Source organism: Narcine bancroftii, chromosome 5, assembly GCF_036971445.1.
Source record: "Narcine bancroftii isolate sNarBan1 chromosome 5, sNarBan1.hap1, whole genome shotgun sequence".
Taxonomy (NCBI): domain Eukaryota; kingdom Metazoa; phylum Chordata; class Chondrichthyes; order Torpediniformes; family Narcinidae; genus Narcine; species Narcine bancroftii.
The window spans coordinates 150,279,207-150,300,918 of record NC_091473.1 but is presented as its reverse complement, the minus strand read 5'-3'; the positions used below and the strand labels follow the sequence as shown (position 1 = coordinate 150,300,918).

Here is a 21,712-nt window from a genome sequence, read left to right as displayed (position 1 = left end):
GGCTGGGTGGGTAAGGGGGAAGGGAGGTTGTGGTGAAACCATTATTGTACATATTTGCCATATTTAAATAACATGACCCTTCTTGATTGGCCGCCTTGTGACTCCTCCCCTTTTTCCCCCATAAAGGCTGTCATGCCACAAGCCTGCCCCCAGTTCAAGTCCTGGTTAGTGTGAGTGACCAACACAGGGATGCTGTCCATCTCTTGCAAGTAAAACCCTTCAGTCTCGGCAACTTCAGTCTGTGTGTAATTGATTGTGCATCAGAGGGTAGAACTGGAAAGACTGGATAGGGGGAGGAGAAAGGAAAGATAAGCAGGTTTGGCAGAAAGCAGAGAAGTCAATGTTAATGCCATCTGGCTGGAAAGTGCCCAGACAGAAAATATGGTGTTGTTCCTCCAATCTCTGGGGGGGTCAGGCTGGGATAGTACACAAGGCCATGGACAGACATGTGAGTGTGGGCGAGTGACTCGGAATTGAAATGGTTGGCTACTGGGAGCTCTCTGTTGTGGCGAACGGAGAGGAGGTGCTGAGCAAAGTCATCTCCTAATCTCACGAAAATCTGCAGAGCCAACATTTTGGACCTTGCCCCAACATCAGGTGGAAGTGAAAGCAGGAGATGCCAGAATAAAATGGTGGAGGTGGAGAAAGAGAAGAAGAGAGGAGCGAGTTAGGGGCAGGAGGAGGAGCACAGGCTACCAGGTACACGGGGTAAAATTTTTTTCCACTTTTTCCCCTCAAAAAATGGGGGGGAGTCGCATTATACACGGAACGATTTATACATGAATATTCACGGTAATGGAAATTGGAGATTGATGTTAATGCTGTCTGTTTGGAAAATGAACAGATAGAATATAAGGTGTTCCTCCAATTTTTGGGTGGCCTCAGCGAGGCCATAGTTGGGGCATGCTTGTACGGCAATGGTATTGAAATGGTTGGCAGCTAGGAAGTCCTTGCAGTTGTAGTAGAAGGAGCTCAATGAAACGATCTCACTGCCTATCTCCAGTCGCAACAGGAGCACTGGATTCAGTAAATGACCCCTGCAGATTCACAGATGAAGTGCTGGTTTACCTGGAAGGACTGTTTGGGGCCCTGAATGGAGGTGAGCGAGGAGGTGAGGGTATCATTATAGCTCTTCTTATAGTCACAGTGCTAGGTACTGAGGGCAGGGATGTGAAGATGAGGGATTCCCTGATGGAGTGACCCCTTCCTCTCTGTGTATTTCATAGAACATAGAAATTTACAGGCCCACAGTGTTGTGCCAACCTAATAATCCGCTCTAACAACCGTCCAGAATTTCCCATCTACATAATCCTCCATTTTTCTCTGTTCCATGTACCTATCCATGAGCTTCTTAAAAGATTCTGTACCTGCCTCCACTGCCGATAGCGACAGAGCATCCCATTGTCTCTATGAAAACCCTACCTCCTCCTTCCCTCCTGTATTTACTCCAAGCTCCGTGAAACTATGCCCTGTGGCGCTGGAAAAAATAATCCTCCTTACATCCACATGATCAATATCTCTCTCGATCTTGCGCACCTCTATCAGGTCAGTCCTCATCGTCTGTCGCCCCCAAGGAGAAAAGACCAAGTTCACTCTCTAATCAAGGCACCTTCCTCGTAAATCTCCTCTGCACCCCATCTCTATAGAAGCCACAGCCTTCCTCTGGTGAGGTGACCAGAACTGAACACAATATTCCAAACAGGGTCTTATATAGATGCAGCAATAACTCCATCTTGGCCTTGATCCCACGGTTAATGAAGGCCAATGCACCGTGCGCCTTCTTAACAACACTATCGACCTCTGCAGCAGCTTTGAGCACCTTTGGACACAGACCCCAATATCTCTCCGTTCTTCCCCACTGCTCAGTCATCCCATTAACATTGTGCTCTGCCTTTAGATTTAACCTACCGAAATTAACCACTTAGTGGGATAAAACCAGCCAATTGAGAAACACCCTCTGCCTGAATCATGATCTGCACAAGGTCTTGGCAAGCTTAAGCCATATGGTTGTCACTGGCATACTGCCAAGTCTCCACACAAGCCCAAAAGGTTGGCACGGTTAGACTAGCGGGTAACATAGTTCTGTAATGTACCTTCTCCCCGTGCTTACGCAGGTTTTCCCCGGGTGCTCCTGTTTTCTCCCACCCTTCAAAAATGTACAGGGGTTGTAGGTCAATTGGGTGGCACTGGCTCATGGGCCTGTTAGCGGGCTGCATTTGAAATAAATGCAAGAAATCCAAGTACAAGGAGTGCTGACCAATTGAGTGATAATGTAACCATATAACCATATAACAATTTACAGTACGGAAACAGGCCCTATCAGCCCTTCTGGTCCGCACTGATTTACGTGAAACTCCAACTAGTTCCACCGACCCACCCTCTGCCCAAAACGCTCCAACCCCCTCACATCTACGTACTCATCTAACCTCCTCTTAAATGACAGAATTGATCCGGTCGCAACTACTTCTCCCGGTAGATCATTCCACTCAGCCTCTGAGTGAAGAGGCATTCTCTTGTATTACTCCTAAAGCTTTCCCTCCTAACCCTTAACTTATGACCTCTCGTACCAATCTCTCCTACCTTCAAGGGAAGAGCCTATTCACATCTACTATTTTCCCCTCATAATTTTAAATACTTCTATCAAATCCCCCCCTCAACCATCTATGCTCCACCGAATAAAGTCCCAATCTACTCAATCTTTTTCCATATTCTAGATACTGCAATCCAGGCAACATTTTCGTAAACCTTCCTTGCACCTTCTCGACATAATTTATATCCTTGCTAAAATTTGGAGATATGGCACATATGTCATATCCAAGTGACAGCAGACATGGCGCAGGAGAGGAAAATAAAGGGTGGCCAGGGAACTGTTTCTCTGCAGGTTGGCCCTTAAGCATTCCTGCTGGACTGGACCCTTCACCTAATATACCAGTCCACCAGGTGCCCAGTTTTGTTTTGCTCGGTGCTTGACGGCTGCTTGCCAGTAATAAAAATGAAGGGCAAGCATAGATGGGGGAGAGCCAGTGGATGTGGTGTACCTGGACTTCCAAAAGGCCTTCGATAAGGTCCCGCATAAACGACTGGCTTCCAAAATCAAGGCTCATGGGATTGGGGGCAAAGTATTGATGTGGATTGAGAACTAGATGGCAGGTAGAAGACAGAGAGTTGGGATAAATGGCTTGTTTTCTGAATGGCAGGCGGTGACCAGTGGGGTGCCACAGGGATCTGTACTGGGACCCCAGCTGTTCACAATTTACATTAATGATCTGGATGAGGGGATTGGATGTAATATCTCCAAATTTGCAGATGACACTAAGCTAGGAGGGGTTGTGTGCACGGAAGAGGGGTCAGGAAGCTCCAGTGTGATTTGGATCAATTGAGGGACTGGGCAGATCCATGGCAAATGCACTACAATGTGGATCAATGTGAGGTGATCCACTTTGGTAATACAAACCGGAGGGCAGATTACTATTTGAATGGCAATAGATTAAGAGATGGGGAAGTGCAGAGAGACCTAGGGGTACTTGTACACCAGTCTCTGAAGGCGAGCATGTGGGTACAGCAGGCGGTTAAAGAGGCAAATGATATGTTGGCCTTCATATCAAGAGAGTTTGAGTATAGGAACAAGGATACCTTACTGCAGCTGTACAGGGCCTTGGTGAGACCACACCTGAAGTATTGTGTGCAGTTTTGGTCGCCTTATCTAAGGAAGGATGTTCTTGCAATGGAGGGAGTGCAGAGGCGATTCACCAGGCTGATACCTGGAATGGCAGGAATGACTTATGAGGAAAGATTCTGCGAATGGGGGTTGTACTCGCTGGAGTTTAGAAGATTGAGAGGGGATCTCATAGAGACATATAAAATTCTGGCAGGACTGGACAGAATGGATGCAGATGGGATGTTTCCAAGGATGGGAAAATCCAGAACCCGGGGCCATGGTTTGAGGATAATAGGCAAACCATTTAGGACCGAGATGAGGAGGAATTTCTTTACCCAGAGGGTGGTGAATCTGTGGAATTCATTGCCACAGAGGCCAGTAGAGGCAGGTTCATTAAATATATTTAAGAGGGAATTAGATCTATTTCTTCAATATAAGGGTATTAAAGGTTACGGAGTGAAGGCAGGGATGGGGTACTGAACTTTAAGATCAGCCATGATCTCGTTGAATGGCGGAGCAGGCTCGAAGGGTCGAATGACCTACTCCTGCTCCTATCTTCTATGTTTCTATGTTTCTAAAACCTTGTTTGGCAGACAGTACAGAAAGGAGATTATTCAATGTTCCCAAACAAATTGGCTGCTTCCTATGTTCGCAAATAATTGCAGGCCTTGATTAGCCAAGGGAGAGAGGGTGAGGGGTTCAAGGTGAGACAGGCTCAAGGTCTGCGAAAATGTAGCAAGGCAATTAACCTCAACAGGCACAAAGCTGTCACATTCCTGAAACTCCGGGAGGTACCTCGAAGAGATTGAATAAACACACTGGACGGTTGATGTTGCCAACACCAGGCTCTTGAATGAGAGTGTGGTGTTCGGAGCTTAATGGCAAGATCTAGCATGCACTGTGGAGGGGTGTGGGGAGAGAGGAAAGGGTGAAACAACAACGGCTTCGACTTGGCAAAACTTCGCGTAAATCAAGATTGAGCCAGCTTCTCATTTATCCCCTGAAGAGGTTCATTTGGGAAGGTCTACATTGGAAGGCAGAGTGCACTATTAATGGGAGGACTCTGAGCAGTGTGGACGAAATGAGAGGTCTTGGGGTCAGTGTCCAAAGCTGCTGCCCAGGTTAGACCATACAGACATAGGAGCAGAAACAGGCTATTCAGCCCATCAAGTCTTCTCCATCACGCAATCATGACCCCTGGCTAAGAAAGAACCTATCAAATATCTGCCCTCAAAATACGAAAAGACATGGCCTCTACAATCACTTCTGGAAACAAATTCGACAGATTCACTGCCCTCTAGCTAAAGAAATTCCTCCAAATCTCTGTTCTAAGAGGATGTCCTTCAATCCTAAAGTTGTGCTCTCTTTTCAAAGACTCTCCCACCAGGAAAAACAAGTTTTCTATATCTTCTTTGTCCATGTTTCAGTGAGAATCCCCCCTCATTCTCCTATATTCCAATGAGTACAGGTCAAGAGCTGACAAATGCTCCTCATTTGATAACTCTTTAATTCCGAGAATCATCCTGGTGAACTTCCTCAAAACCCACTCCAATGTCATCACACCCTTTCTTAAATAACGATCCCATAATACTCTAAGTAAGGCCTTTTCAAGCCTCAACATCACATCCCTGCTCTTCTATTCCTCTTGAAATTAACACCAGCATTGCATTTGGCTTCTTCACCACTGACTCAAACTGCAAGATGACCTTCAAGCTATCCTGCATGAGGACTCCCAGGTCCCTGCATTCATACTTTTTTTCTATTTTCTACTCTGACAGATAATAGATATGTTTTTGAGAGATAAAATGGGGCAGGTTTGTTAATGTAGGTCACATACAAACATTTTAAAACATACCTTATTTAAAATACTGGAGCCCTGCTCATGCTAGACAGACCAGCACTAAGAGCTTTTGCAAAAGCTGTGGAGAATGCCCAAGAGACTTCACTAATAGATTGTTGTTTACAAAAAGGCAACAGATGAAAGAACTTGTCGAAGTCATGGGCCATCTGGAGTCGAACTCTCTGTTCTAAGAGGGTCATGTGGTTTTGCAAGCAGAGAGATAAAAACAGGCTTTTTCTCTGAAAGAGAGAGAGAGAGAGAAGGGGGGAGAGAGAGAAAGAGAAAATTCAGTTCTGGAATGCTACAGTTTGGCAACAGCTGGGACTGGAACAGGACAAGGTGGCAAGCTTATGGAAAAATCACATTTGGAAGACGGGTTGTGAGTGGTCAAAGCCTGGTCAAAGCCCTTGTGGTTCAAACAAGAGGAGAGGACTGGCTGCCTAATGTTTCACTTGAAGTAAAAGAAACAAAAAGGAACTTTGTGGTGACCTGAAAGAAAGAGGAAAATCCTGAGGTGGCAAGTTTCTTTGGCAAGACACTGAAGTGGCAGGTTACAAGGAATCAGTTGTTGGTGTCCTGCAAACAACAAATCTCTCTCTCTCTGAAAACTGACAAGAACCTTCCTGAGCACCTTTCAAGCACCAAAGCCTGGTGAACTTCATAAATGTTAAATTCTATGAACATTATAAGAATTGCCTGCAACCAGTGAACTTGGAGGAATGATTGAGATTGGACTGTGAACCAAAGAACTTTTCTAAACTTACACACACATTACATACGTATGCACTTAGAATTAGAAGGTAGTTGGGTTAGGTTAGTTAAGTCAATAGTGATAAGTTAAAATTTGATCCTGTTTTCATGTTTAAAGATAATTAAAAGCAACTTTTGTTTTAGTAACCATTTGTCTTGGTGAATATCTATTGCTGCTGTGTTTTCGGGTCCTCTGGGCTCGTAACACTAGCCATTTTGAAAATAGTTTGTCCATTATATTTTTTCTATCAATGTGATTGAACATACACTATCAACAAGAGGTTGATAGTCTTGTTAAGAAGGCCTCTGGTGTGTTGGTTGTCATTAACCATAAGATCAAGAGTCATAAAGTAATATTACAACTATATAAAACCTTACTTAGACGAAACTTGTAAAATTGCATTCAGTATTGGTTATCACACAGCAGTAAACATGAATAAGGCAGAGATTTACAAGGATGTTGTCTGGATTGGAGAGACGATGAGTGAACTTGGCCTTTTCTCCTTGAAGCAACGAAGGATGAGGGGTGACCTGATGGAGATATATATGATAAAAGGTGTTCACCATGTGGATGGCCAGAGACTTTTATCCAGAGCTGAAATGGCTAACACGAGGGGGCATAGTTTTAAGTGGCTTGGAGTAAATACAGGGGGATGTAAGAGATCTTTTTTTTCACACAGTGAGTGGTGGGTGGATGGAATGCACTGCCAACTATGGTGGTTGAGGTAGGGCAATAGTATCTTTTAAAAGACTATTAGATAAATGCATGGAACTGAGAGAATGGAGGGTTATGCAGTTGGGAAATTATAGGCGGATGTTAGAGTAGGTTGTTATGTCGGCACAACACTGGGGACGTACTGTGCTGTGGATTTCTCTAACGTGAGCTGGGACCATGAGCTCAAGAGATCACAATCCTGGCAATGGCATCTGTCGAAATTGTCTCCATACCAGCTCCATTTCTTCAATATTATTTTGGTAAAACAGAGGCAAGCAGTGTGTGTGAGTTTCCAAGTTTTGTTTTGCAGCGAACAAAGATTAACCACAATGGATGGTGGTGGTAACTTTCCATGGATTTTGACTGGATGAAATAAGACAAGTAGTAATGTTATGGATATGTACTCGACCAACATATCCAGAACATAGCAGAGTACAGCACAGGAACAGGCCATTCAGCCCACAATGTTGTGCTAACCCAATGGTTTTCAACCTTTTTCTTTCCACTCACCTACCACTTTACGTATTCCCTATGCCATCAGTGCTCTGTGATTTGTAAGGGATTGCATAAGGTGGTAGGTGAGTGGAAAGAAAACATTTGAAAATCACTGTTTTAATCATCCCTCATTGACTTGTTATGCGGACGGTTTCAGAACTTCAAAGGAAATGGGCCAATAGCAAATTTTCTCAATTTCTTCTAGAGCAGCGGTTATCAATCTTTTTTTTTCCCAATCATGTACCTCCTTAAGTAATCCCTTTCTAATCACAGAGCACCTATCGCATTCGGATTACTATGTGAGTGAATAGAAAAAGAATTTGGAAACTACTGTAAACCTACTCCACAACAATCTAATTTTTCCCAACCTCACACCCATAACCCTCTACTTTACTTACACCCATGTACCTATCCTTTGAAAGACCCTTTGGCGATGCATTCCAGGCACCCATTACTGTCTGTGTAAAAAGACAACCTCTGACATCTCCCCTAAACTTTCTTCCACTTACCTTAGAAAGATGTCCTCTGGTGTTGGCTATTGTTTCCCTAGGAGAAAGGTGCTGGCTGTCCACCCTATCTAAGCCCCTCATAACCTGTAACCATGAAAATCATCCCAACTATTTATATCTATTTTCTATTTATTTTGATTGCTTATGTGTTATGCTTGATGTATTGTGTGTTTTTATGTGTGTGCCGTGGTCTGGAGAAACACTGTTTTATTAGGTTGTATAATGCACAATCTGATGATAACAAACTACAACTTGAACTTGATAATCTTATACATCTCTATTAAGTCTCCTCTCATCCTTCGTCACTCCAGTGAGAAAAGCCCCAGCTCTGTCAACCTTGCTTCTAAAGATGCATTCTCCAATCAAGGCTTCACCCTGGTAAATTTCCTCTGCTCCCTCTCCGTAGTTTCCACGTCCTTCCTGTAATTAGGTGCCAAGGACTGGAGGCCCTGTTCCTGTCCTGTCATGTTTTAACTTCAATGTTTCCTGATTTGGGTGGCACGGTTAACGTAGTGGTTACCGCAACGCTGTTACAGCGCCAGCAATCGAATCTGGCGCCGTCTGTAAGCAGTTTTCACGTTCTTCCTGTGTCTGTGGGGGTTGACTCCGGGCGCTACGGTTTCCTCCCACCCTTGGAAAAAAAATGTACGGGGCGGGTGGGTGGGTTTTGTAAGTCAAGTTGGTGTAATTGGGCTGCATGGGTTTGTGGGATGAAAGGGCCTGTTACTGTGCTGAATGTCTGAATTTTAATTTTTTTTTAGAGAGGGGTATGGATCATGTGCAATCACCTATGTGACTAATTAACCTACTAACCCCGTAACATCATTGGATGAAATCTAAGCAGGTCATGGGGAGAACATACAAACTCCTTACAGACAGCAGTGGATTGGAACGCAGGTCGCTGGCACCATAACAGCGTTGTGCTAACTGCTACTTGTATTGTGGGCATCGCATACGCCACTGTCATTGTGGGCTGAAGGGCCTGCACTGTACTGTGGTGTTCCATGTTGCGTGTCCCACAAGTGAGAGCTCCTACCTTCGCAATGACGCACTCCATCGCCCGTGAAGCCGATATTACAGTAGCATCCGAGTTTTCCAGCCACCACCGTGCAGTTTGCATTCCTGTTGCACTTGTTGCCCTTGCAGTTTTCGTTGCTGTGGGTGCTCAAGTTTGGATTTAGGAAGCAGAGGTCCAGGACGCTGGACAACCACACTGCAATTCAAATACAAAAGGACGAACAAGAGATATGGTTAATGAGCGCGCAACACAGAGGACTGGCACAAGGCAGCAGGAAATGGGGAGACCAACCCACCGTTTGAGAAGGAGAAGCAGAGGACATGGGACAGGGACCGCTGCGGCAGACCAGTGAGCAGCCCTGCAGGCGAAGGAACCGCACAGGCGGAAGGGGCCGCTGATTACTCAATGCGAGGAACCCGCGAAGGCTGGGGGCTGCTGGAGAGGGTGATCAAGGGACTCGTGCCAGACTGCGGACTGGTGGAGACCTGTTCGAGACTGGCTGAAGAGGGAACTGGGATGTGAGAGGGTGCCAAGATTGCTGAAGGACTCCTGATTTTTGTGGGAGGTTCTGATCTTGAACTCGGGTTGCCGATGGTTTGGAATGGAGTCCATGTGGTTGTGGTGGGGGGAGGGGAGGGTGCTGCAGGAGTGCAGGAGGCAAATCCATGGATGTTTGGTGACTCGGGGGGGGGGGCTCTCTTTTGCTTCTCTTTCTCTGATTGAAAGAGGTGCTTCAGGCAATTTCTGCCGATGACGAATCTGTCTGCCTTACTGATTTTATTGCCTGACAAGAAATTCAATCTTGAATTATGCCATTAAGTTAAACAGGAAAGTCTGCAGACGCTGTGATGTAGTACAATATACAAATGTGCAGGAGAAACTCAGGAGGTCACGGAGAGTCCTGGATAGGAAGTAAAGCCTGACCAACGTTTCAGGCCTGAGACCTTCATCAATGTATGAGCAAAGGGTGGGCAAAGGTTTTCATATAAAGGTGTGGGAGGTGGGGAAGGAGAAGAGAGGAGACAGAAGGGAAAGGGGGAGGAGCACAGGCCACAGGTAAGAGGTGGATTCAGGTGGGATGGTAGAAGAGATAAAATCTGAGAACCCTATCAATGCCACTATAATCTTACACACCTACAAAAGGTCTCCCCTCAGCCTTCTATGCTCCAGTGAAAACAACCCAGGTTTGTCCAATCTCTCTCCATAACTCATATCCTCTAAACTATCCTGGTAAACCTCTTCTGTGCTATTTCCAATGCCTCCACATCTTTCCAGTAATGGGCAGCTAAAATTGCACACAGAATTCCAAGTGCAGGCAAACCAAAGTGTTATATCGCTGTAACATAGAACCACAGAATACTAAAGCACAGAAAACAGGTCATTCGGCCCTTCTAGTCTGTGCCAAAACATCATTCCTTTAGTCCCACTGATCTGCACCCATTCTATAACTCTCCAGACTTCCACCATCCATGTTCCTATCCAATTTATCACTTAAGAGTGATCCCACATTTACCACATCAGATGGCAGCTTGTTCCACACTCCCAGCATGGAACCTGTCCCCTTTCACCTTAAAGCCATGTCCTCTTGTTTTTATCTCTTTTAATCTAAATGGAAGGAACCTACTCACATCTACTCCATCTAAAGCCCTCATAATTTTGTAAACCTCTATTAAATCTCCTTTCTATGCTCCAAGGAATAAAGTCCTAACCTGTTTAATCTTTCCCTGTAACTCAACTCCTGAAGACCCAGCAACATCCTAGTAAATCTTCTCTGCACTCTCTCAATTTTACTGTAGTTCGGCGACCAGAACTGCAAACAATACTCCAAATTTGGCCTCATCAATGTCTTATGGCAATCTCATCATAATATCCCAACTCCTGTACTCAATACTTAGATTTATGAAGGCCAAGATACCAAAAGCATTCTTCACAACCCTGTCCACCTGTTACACCATTTTGAGGGATCTGTATTCCCAGATCCATTTGTTTCTCTGCACTCCTCAGTGCCTTACCATTTACTGTGTATGTTGTACCTTGGTTTGTCCTTCCAAAATGCAATACCTCATACTTATGTGCATTAAATTCCATCTGCCATTTTCTGGCCCATTTTTCCAGTTGGACCAGATCCCTCTACAACCTTTGAAAGCTTTCCTCGCTGTCCACAATACCTCCAATCCTAGTAGAATCAGCAAACTTGCTGATCCAATTTACCCAGATCATTGAGGGATGTGGTAGGAGACTGCATAGTTAAGAGGACGGATAGGGGATTCTGCGGACGCAGCAAGGAAAACCGGATGGTGGTTTGCCTCCCTGGTGCCAGGGTCCGGGATGTTGCTGCTCGTGTCCCGGATATCCTAAAGTGGGAAGGACAGGAGCCAGAGGTCGTGGTACATGTAGGTACCAATGACATAGGGAGAATTAGAGAAGAGGTCCTAAAAAGTGAGTACAGGCAGTTAGGTAGGGAGTTAAAAAGAAGGACCGCAAAGGGGGTAATCTCTGGATTACTCCCTGTGCCACGTGACAGTGTGAATAGAAATAGAATGAGGTGGAGGATTAACACGTGGCTGAAGGGGTGGAGTAAGGGGCAGGGTTTTAAGTTTCTGGATCACTGGGACCTTTTTTGGGGTAGATGTGACCTGTACAGTAAGGACGGGTTACACTTAAATCCCAGGGGGACCAGAATCCTGGCAGAGGTATTTGCTAGGGCTACTCAGGATCCTTTAAACTAGAATGGTTGGGGGGGAGGGAACAAAATAGTACAGAGCAGTAAGGAGAAGGTTAGAATGCAAACAAAGAAAGTTTGTAGTAAGTATTTGAATATGGATGGGCAGGTGATAGGGAAGGGAAATGCTCTGGAAGAAGATGAAGGGCAATTGGCAGGAAAAGTAAATAATGTTGTTATTAAAGATGAGGGAAAACAGGGATTAAAAATTGGGAAATCCCTGAAATTCATATATTTTAATGCCAGGAGTATTGTAAAAAAGGTGGATGAGCTGAAGGTGTGGATTGATACTTGGAAGTATGATGTGGTAGCGATTAGTGAGACATGGTTGCAGGAGGGATGTGATTGGCAGCTGAATATCCCTGGGTTTCGTTGTTTTAGGTGTGTTAGAGTCGGAGGGGCAAGAGGAGGTGGGGTTGCATTGCTTGTCAGGGAAAATATTACAGCGGTGCCTAGGAAGGATAGATTAGAGGGCACATCCACGGAGGCTATTTGGGTGGAACTGAAGAGTAGGAAAGGAGAGGTTACACTTGTAGGGGTGTATTACAGACCACCCGGAGGGGACCGAGACCTAGAGGAGCAAATCTGTAGGGAGATAGTAGATATTTGTGATAAGCACAGGGTTGTAATTATGGGAGATTTTAATTTTCCACATATAGATTGGGAAACACATTCTGTGAAAGGACTGGATGGGTTAGAGTTTGTGAAATGTGTGCAAGATAGTTTTTTTACAATATGTAGAGGTGCCGACCAGAGAAGGAGCTGTGTTAGATCTACTGTTGGAAAATGGGATGGGTCAAGTGACGGAGGTTAGTGTTGGCGAGCACTTCGGGTCCAGTGATCATAATGCCATCAGCTTCAATGTCATTATGGAAAGAGAGAAGTCAGGGCCAAGGGTTGAGGTTTTTGATTGGGGAAAAGCTAGATTTGAGGAGATGCGAAAGGACTTGCAGGGTGTGCATTGGGACAATTTGTTTTATGGGCAGGATGTAGTAGAGAGATGGAAGTCTTTTAAAGATCAGATTTTGAGAGTGCAAAAGCTTTATGTTCCTGTTAGGTTAAAAGGAGGGGCAAAAGGTTTGAGAGAGCTGTGGTTTTCAAGGAATATTGGAAACTTGGTTCGAAGAAAAAGGGAGGCATACATTAGATATAAGAAGCATGGAGTTAAGGAGATGTTTGAAAGATACATTGAATGTAAGAGGAATCTTAAGAGAGGAATTAGGAAAGCCAAAAGAAGGTACGAGGAAACTATGGCAAGCAGGGTGAACACTAATCCAAAAGAGTTCTACAAATATGTTAATGGTAAAAGGAAAGCTAGAGACAAAATTGGTCCCTTAGAAAATCAGAGCGGAAAACTGTGTGTGGAGCCTAGAGAAATGGGGGAGATATTGAACAGTTTCTTTTCTTTGGTATTCACTAAGGTGAAGGATATTGGGAGATGTGAGATAAAAAAAAGCAAATTGGGTAAATATGGGGAATATAGAGATTACAAAAGGTGTAGTTTTAGGGCTTTTGAAGAACATAAAGGTGGATAAGTCTCCGTGACCAGATAGGATCTTCCCCAGGACATTGAGAGAAGTGAAGGAGGAAATAGCAGAGGCTCGGGCGGTAATTTTCCAAATGTCATTAGATATGGGGATAGTGCCGGAGGATTGGCGCATTGCGCATGTGGTTCCGTTATTTAAAAAGGATTCAAGGAGGAAGCCTGGCAACTATCGGCCTGTAAGTTTGACGTCTGTGGTAGGTAAATTAATGGAGAAAATTCTTAGAGATAGTACTTATAAACATCTGGATAGACAGGGTCTGATCAGGAGCACTCAACATGGATTTGTGGGAGGAAGGTCATGTTTGACCAATCTGATTGAATTTTTTGAAGAGGTGACTAGGAATGTGGATGAGGGTAGCGCAGTGGATGTTGTCTACATGGACTTCAGTAAGGCCTTCGATAAGGTACCACATGGAAGGTTAGTTAGGAAGGTGCAGTCTTTAGGTATAAATTTTAAGATAGTCAAATGGATTGAACATTGGCTGAAAGGGAGAGGCCAGAGAGTGGTAGTGGATAATTGTCTGTCAGGTTGGAGGCCGGTAACCAGTGGTGTGCCTCAAGGATCTGTATTGGGCCCATTGTTGTTCGTTATATACATTAATGATCTAGATGATGGGTGGTGAATTGGATTAGTAAATATGCAGACGATACTAAGATAGGTGGAATAGTGGATAATGAAGAAGGTTTTCAAGGATTGCAGAGGGATTTGGGCTGCTTAGAAAAGTAGGCTGAAAAATGGCAGATGGAATTTAATGCTGATAAGTGTGAGGTGCTTCATTTTGGTAAGAAGAATCAGAATAGGACATACGTGGTAAATGGGAGAGCATTGAGGAATACAGAAGAGCAGAAAGATTTAGGAGTAACGGTACATCGTTCCCTGAAGGTAGAAACTCACGTGAATAGGGTGGTGAAGAAGGCTTTTAGTATGCTGGCCTTTATCAATCATTGCATGGAATATAGGAGTTGGGAGGTGATGTTGAGATTGTATAAGACGTTGGTGCGGCCTAATTTGGAGTTCTGTGTGCAGTTCTGGTCGCCTAATTATAGGAAGGATATAAACAGAGTGGAGAGAGTGCAGAGAAGGTTGACCAGAATGTTACCTGGGTTTAAGCATCTAGAGTATAGGGAGAGATTGGACAGATTAGGTCTTTATTCTTTGGAGCGTAGAAGGTTGAGAGGGGATTTGATAGAAGTATTTAAGATTATGAAAGGGATAGACAGAGTAGATGTGGATAGACTATTTCCGTTAGAGGAGGAAAGATTAAAACAAGAGGACATGAGTTAAGAATTAAGGGGCAGAGGTTTAGAGGTAACATGAGGGGGAACTTCTTTACTCAGAGAGTGGTAGCCGTGTGGAATGAGCTTCCGGGAGAAATAGTGGCGGCGGAGTCAATTGTATTATTTAAGAAAAGGTTGGACAGTTATATGGATGAGAAGAAGATGGAGGGTTATGGGCATTGTGCAGGGAGGTGGGACTAGAAAGGGGTGTTTGGTTCGGTGCGGACTAGAAGGTCCTAATGGCCTGTTTCCGTGCTGTAATTGTTATGTTATGTTATTGAATTAGACAACAAACAACAATCCGATCCCTGAGGCACACCACGAACTAGTCACAGGCCTCCAGTCTGAGAAGCAACTATCCACCGCCACTCTGTCTTCTCCCGTTCAGCCAATTTTGAATCCAGTTTACAATCTCTCCATGGATACCTAATGTCTGAACCTTCTGAACCAGGCTTCATGTGATCCCATGTGAGACCTTGTAGGCAATATTCAGAGCCTTTACTTGTGAAGGCCCCACACATAGACAATCTATATCATCCTCTAAGGGAGCAATTTTGTCCCTTACTATCCTTTTACTTAAAATATACTTATAAAAACCCTTCGGGTTTACCTTCACATTATCTTCCAAAGCAATCTCATGTCTTCTTTTTGTCTTCCTGATTTCCTTCTTAAGTATTTTCTTACATTTTCTAGTACCTCATTTGCTCCTTGTTGCCTATACCTGCTATACACCTCTCTCTTTCTCTTAACCAGATCACCAATATCCCTTGAAAACCAAGATTCCCTAATGTTACAGGCCCAGAGGAACCCAAAACCCAGCAGCAATAAAAATTCACCAAGTCAAATGGTTACTTAAACAAAAGTTACTTTTAATTTTCTTTAACATAAAAACAGGATCAAACTTTAACTTATTACTATTAACTTTACATAACTTAACCCCTTCTAATTCTAACCTCATATGTATGTAATGTGTATATAAGTTCTTTGATTCACTGTCCAATCTCTCTTCTCACTCCTCCAACTTCACCTGTATCAAGTAATTCTTCGACTGTGCACAGAATTTAACATTTATGAATATTCACCAGGCTTTGGTGCTTGAAAGGTAATTGGTTACCACTCAGGAAGTTTCTTGTTGGTTTGTTGGACACACACAACTGATTCCTTCCGATCAGTCACTTCAGTGTCTTGCTGAAGAAACTTGCCCTATCAGGGTTTTCCAGATGACAAGCTCTTTCTTTTAGGTCACCACAGAGTTCCTTTTCTGTTTCCCTTATTTCAGGTGAAACTTTATACAGCCAACCATCTCCTCTTGTGTGGACCACAAGGGCTTTGATCAGGCTGAACTCAGAATTCTCAACAAACAAGCTTCCAAAAGCCATTGAAGAAAACCAGCAGCCTCTCGCCCTCGCCCTCGCCCTCGCTCTCGCTCTCGCTCTCTGTTATACTTAAGAGAAAAACCTCTTTGACTCTCTCTGCTTGCAAAATCACATGTTCTTCCTAAAACAGCACACTGCACCAAAACAGCTTGTTGACTTCACGAAATGGGCCCTTCCATTGCTATGTAAATCTCCAGCACAGGAGTCTATTGTCTTTGCAGACTTGTAGGCACCACCTTATGCATAACTTTTACATTTTAAAATGAGATCTGTTTTGAAGTGTTTGTATCGGTTTGAGACCCAACTAAAACCGCACAATTGATCTTCCAAAAACATATCTATAAATAACATAAAATATAGAATAATATGTCACACTATGCCTGTTAACTTTGCCTTTAATCCTGACAGGAACATGCAAACTCTGCACTCCTAGATCCATTCTCGTTTCTATAGAATTGGTCTTCCTCCAATTTAAAATCTCAACTTGAGGATGAGACCCATCTTTATTCATAATTAACTTGAAACTAATGGCATTATGGTCACTGGACCCAAAATATTTGCTTGTACATATTTCTGTCACCTGGCCTGTTTGGTTCCCTAATAGGGGATCAACTATTGCATCCTCCCTCATTGGTACCTTTATATATTGATTTAGAAAACTTTCCTGAACTCATTTGACAAATTCCAAGCCATCCAGCCCTTTTATAGTTTGGGTATCCCATTCAATATGTGGAATGTTAAAATCTACTATCACAACTTTCTGTTTCTTACATTGGTCAGTTATCTCTCTACAGATTTGATCTCCTCATTCTCTCTGACTATTGGGTGGTCTAAAATACAACCCCATGAGAATCATCCAACTTTTTCCATTCCTCAACTCCACCTATATGACCACCTTATCTTTATAACTCAATGCCCCACCCAAATGAATCCAATCATACCAAATTTCTCCTTTACCTCTCAATCTACTTTTAATGAGCTATGGACCTGGACCCCCACCCCACCCTGGGGCTCAGTATATCAATGCATTTAAGGGCCTGATCATTAACTGTATGCATTCTGCCTCCGATTGACCTCTCAAAATGCCATTCCTAATACTTGTTTGGATGAAGTACTATTTACAATTTCTCTTCTCATATCTGTTACTGATCAATATCCTGTTGTGTTTTTTTTAATATTTAATATTTTATTTAATCAACATATATAAGATCTTAATAAGCAAGAATGATAAGTAACCATAGTATAATATTAACAAATATATGCTGAAGATATACAAAAAAAATAAGAAAATATAAAAAAGCTAAAAACTAAACTTCAAACTAACTAATAACTAGGAACTAAAAACCCCTCCTAACCCTCCCACCACCACCCCCACACCAAACCAAATCTAATCCCATAACTAAAATACATAATTTCATTACTATATAATCATCAATTCAGATTGCATCAGATGACACTCAAGGAACCCAAATAACATAACGATCCCAAGATCGTGTTATATGGCGAGCTCTCCACTGGCCACCGTGACAGAGGTGCACCAAAGAAAAGGTACAAGGACTGCCTAAAGAAATCTCTTGGTGCCTGCCACATTGACCACCGCCAGTGGGCTGATAACGCCTCAAACCGTGCATCTTGGCGCCTCACAGTTTGGCGGGCAGCAACCTCCTTTGAAGAAGACCGCAGAGCCCACCTCACTGACAAAAGGCAAAGGAGGAAAAACCCAACACCCAACCCCAACCAACCAATTTTCCCCTGCAGCCGCTGAAACCGTGTCTGCCTGTCCCGCATTGGACTTGTCAGCCACAAACGAGCCTGCAGCTGACGTGGACATTTACCCCCTCCTTAAATCTTCGTCCGCGAAGCCAAGCAAAAGAAAGAGAAGTAGAAAGAAGATTATTCATTCAGGGAAAACTTCACTGGACAGGAGAATTTAGAAAATATAATTTTTAGTAAATTCTAATTTTAGCCTCATAGTTCCAGTGTTTGGCTCCAAATATGCAGGAATTAAAAATATTTACCCTTCAAATTGTAAGTGATTTTTTTAATCTAAAGGAATACAAATTTAAATCTCAGCATGCCCTCTATCTAACGTTAGTGAAACATCTGATTTCCACATCATAGCAACACATTTTCTTGCTGTTACTGAAGCTAATTTAACAAATTTTATTTGAGCATCTGACAACAATAGTTTAGAAGTAACACTTTCAATATTTCCTAACATCAATAATTCAGGATTTAACAGAAAAATCACTCTAGTGATTCATTTGCAAAAATTTACTAACAGAAACTCAAAAAGAATGAACCTTCGAGCAAGACCACGTAGAATGAAAAAGAGTTCCGATTTCTGTACAACATCTAAAATATTGTTTCGATAAATTTGATCTCCATCTATTCAGTTTCTGAGGTGTGATTATATGATTGATGTAGAAAATTGTAGTATTAGATATATCTCACCAATTCAGCTGATTTAAATCTAAATCTTGTTCCATATAACCATATAACCACTTACAGCACAGAACAGGCCAGTTCGGCCCTACTAGTCCATGCCGTTACAAATCCCCGCCCTCCTAGTCCCACTGACCAGCACCCGGTCCATACCCCTCCAGTCCTCTCCTATCCATGTAACGATCCAGTCTTTCATTAAATGTAACCAATGATCCCGCCTCGACCACGTCTGCCGGAAGCTCATTCCACATCCCCACCACCCTCTGCGTAAAGAAATTTCCCCTCATGTTCCCCTTATAAATTTCTCCCTTCAATCTTAAACCATGCCCTCTCGTTTGAATCTCCCCCACTCTTAATTGAAAAAGCCTATCCACATTTACTCTGTCTGTCCCTTTTAAAATCTTAAACACCTCTATCAAGTCCCCTCTCAATCTTCTACGCTCCAGAGAAAAAAGCCCCAGTCTGCAAAACCTTTCCTTGTAACTCAGACCCTGAAATCCTGTCAACATTCTCATGAACCTTCTCTGCACTCTCTCTATTTTCTTTATATCTTTCCTATAATTTGGTGACCAAAACTGTACACAGTACTCCAAATTTGGCCTCACCAATGCCTTGTACAATTTCATCATAACCTCCCTACTCTTGAATTCAATACTCCGATTTATGAATGCCAACATTCCAAATGCCCTCTTCACCACACCCTCTACCTGAGTATCAGCCTTGAGGGTACTATTTACCACAACTCCTAAATCCCTTTGTTGCTCTGCACGCCTCAATTGTCTACCGTTCAATGTATATGACCTATTTAAATTTGCCTTTCCAAAATGCAGCACCTCACATTTATCTGTATTAAATTCCATCAGCCATTTCTCAGCCCACACCTCCAGCCTTCCTAAATCACCTTTTAATCTATGGTAATCTTCCTCACTGTCCACAACACCACCGACCTTTGTGTCATCCGCAAACTTGCTTATCCAATTCTCCACCCCTACATCCAGATCGTTAATATATATAACAAATAATAGTGGACCCAGGACCAAACCCTGAGGAACTCCACTAGTCACCGGCCTCCAATTGGACAAACAATTTTCTACCACGACTCTCTGACACCTTCCATCCAACCACTGTTGAATCTATTTCACTACCTCCTTATTTATACCTAATTCCTCCACCTTTTTTCCTAACCTCCTGTGGGGAACTTTGTCAAAAGCTTTTCTTAAGTCCTAATAGACAACATCCACAGCTTTCCCTTCATCAACCTTTTTTGTAACCCCCTCGAAGAACTCAATCAGGTTTGTCAAGCATGATCTACCCCTGACAAAACCATGCTGATTACTCCCTATCAATCCTTGTACGTCCAAAAATTTGTAAATAGCATCCCTCAGAACACTTTCCATCAACTTGCCCACCACAGACGTCAGACTTACAGGTCTATAATTCCCAGGTTTGCATTTGGACCCTTTCTTAAACAGAGGAACCACATGCACAACCCTCCAATCCTTTGGCACCACCCCCGTGGCCAGTGACATCCTAAATAACTCTGTTAATGGCCCCACTAACTTTCCACTAGCCTCCCTGAGTGTCCTAGGGAATATTTTGTCCGGTCCGGGAGATTTATCCACCTTTATCTTTTTTAACACAGCCATCACTATCTCCTCGGTTATCCTTATATGCTTCATGACCTCCCCACTATTTTTCTTTACTTCAACTGGTTCAACATTTTTTCCCTAGTGAATACCGAGGCAAAGAAATCATTCAAAATTTCCCCCATTTCCTCTGACTTCTCACTCAGCCTACCCTCGCTATCTACAAGGGGACCAATTTTATCCCTCACTAATCTTTTACTTTTAATGTACTTATAGAAACTCTTTGGATTTATTTTTACTCTGTCAGCCAAAACCTCTTCATGCCTTTTTTTGGCCTTTCTAATTTCTTTCTTAAGATTCCTTCTACACTCCTTGAAGTCCTCCTTCAACTTCTCAGCTCCCTGCTCTTTATACCTCTTGTACTCCTCCCTTTTTCTCCTCACCAAATTTCCAATATTCCTCGAAAACCAAGCCTCCCTATGACTTCCAGCCTTTCCTTTGATCCACACTGGGACATAACTACTCTGTACCCTCAAAATTTATTTTTTGAATATCCTCCATTTTTCATTAACATCCTTACCTGAAAATATCCTGTCCCGCTCAATACTCCCCAAATCCCTTCTTATTCCTTCGAAATTTGCTCTTTTCCAATCCAGAACCTCAACTTTAGGCCTCTCCTTGCTCTTCCCTAAAATTACCCTAAAACTTACAGAATTATGATCACTAGACCCGATTGGATCTCCAACATTAATGTCCGCCTCCTGACCTAGCTCGTTCCCTAACAGGAAATCCAGTATTACACCATCCCGAGTCGGTTCTTCTACTAACTGATTTAGAAAACAATCCTGAACACATTTAACGAACTCCAGCCCATCCAGCCCTCTAACTGTATGGGTATCCCAATCAATGTGTGGGAAGTTAAAATCTCCCATGATCACTACCTTATGATTTTCACACATATACGTTATTTCCCTACAAATTTGTTCCTCTAATTCCCTTGGCCCATTTGGTGGTCTGTAATACACCCCTATTAGCACCCTCTTGCCTCCTCCACCCCTCAATTCCACCCAAACAGCCTCACTGGTCGATCCCTCCCTACCATCCTGCCACGTCACGGCAGTAATGTCCTCCCTAACAAGCAGAGCACCTCCTCCTCCTTTTTTACCCCCTGATCTATCACATCTAAAACAAATGTATCCTGGAATATTAAGCTGCCAGTCCTGCCCCTCCTGTAGCCAGGTCTCACTAATTGCCACAATATCGTGACCCCAAGTATACGTCCATGCTCTCAGCTCATCTACCTTGTTCACTATGCTTCTTGCATTAAAATATATGCATCTCAGAGAATGACCCTCACATATATTCTCTTTTTTACCTTCTACCCTAATCTCCATCCTACCTTTCTTATCTTTTTTTATTCCTAGCTAGGTGGCCATACTCCCTGGACACTGCTCTCACCCTCTGTTCCCCACCCCCCTGCCAAACTAGTTTAAACCTACCCCCACAGCTCTAGCAAATCTACTTGCCAGCACATTGGTCCCCCTCCAGTTCAAGTGGAGTCCGTCCCTCTTGTACAGGTCCGACCTTCCCCAGAAGAGATCCCAATGATCCAGAAATCTTATCCTTTGCTCCCTGCACCATCTCATTAGCCACGCATTCATCCTCCACATCCTCCTATTTCTACCCTCACTAGCTCATGGCACGGGCAGCAATCCAGAGATTACTACCTTGGAGGTCCTGTTTTTTAACTTCTCCAATAATTACAGAGACAATG

At 43.3% G+C, this 21,712-nt stretch overlaps 1 protein-coding gene across 2 annotated transcripts in view; it reads right to left on the bottom strand.

The window, feature by feature from the left end:
• Positions 1 to 21,712, bottom strand: part of adgrl4 (adhesion G protein-coupled receptor L4) — a 142,763-nt gene that overhangs the window by 104,737 nt on the left and 16,314 nt on the right. For both annotated transcript variants that reach the window (XM_069939370.1, XM_069939368.1), the window contains exon 2: positions 9,004 to 9,180. In XM_069939370.1, coding sequence (XP_069795471.1) covers positions 9,004 to 9,180 — 177 coding nt within the window. The remainder of the gene's footprint in view (positions 1 to 9,003; positions 9,181 to 21,712) is intronic.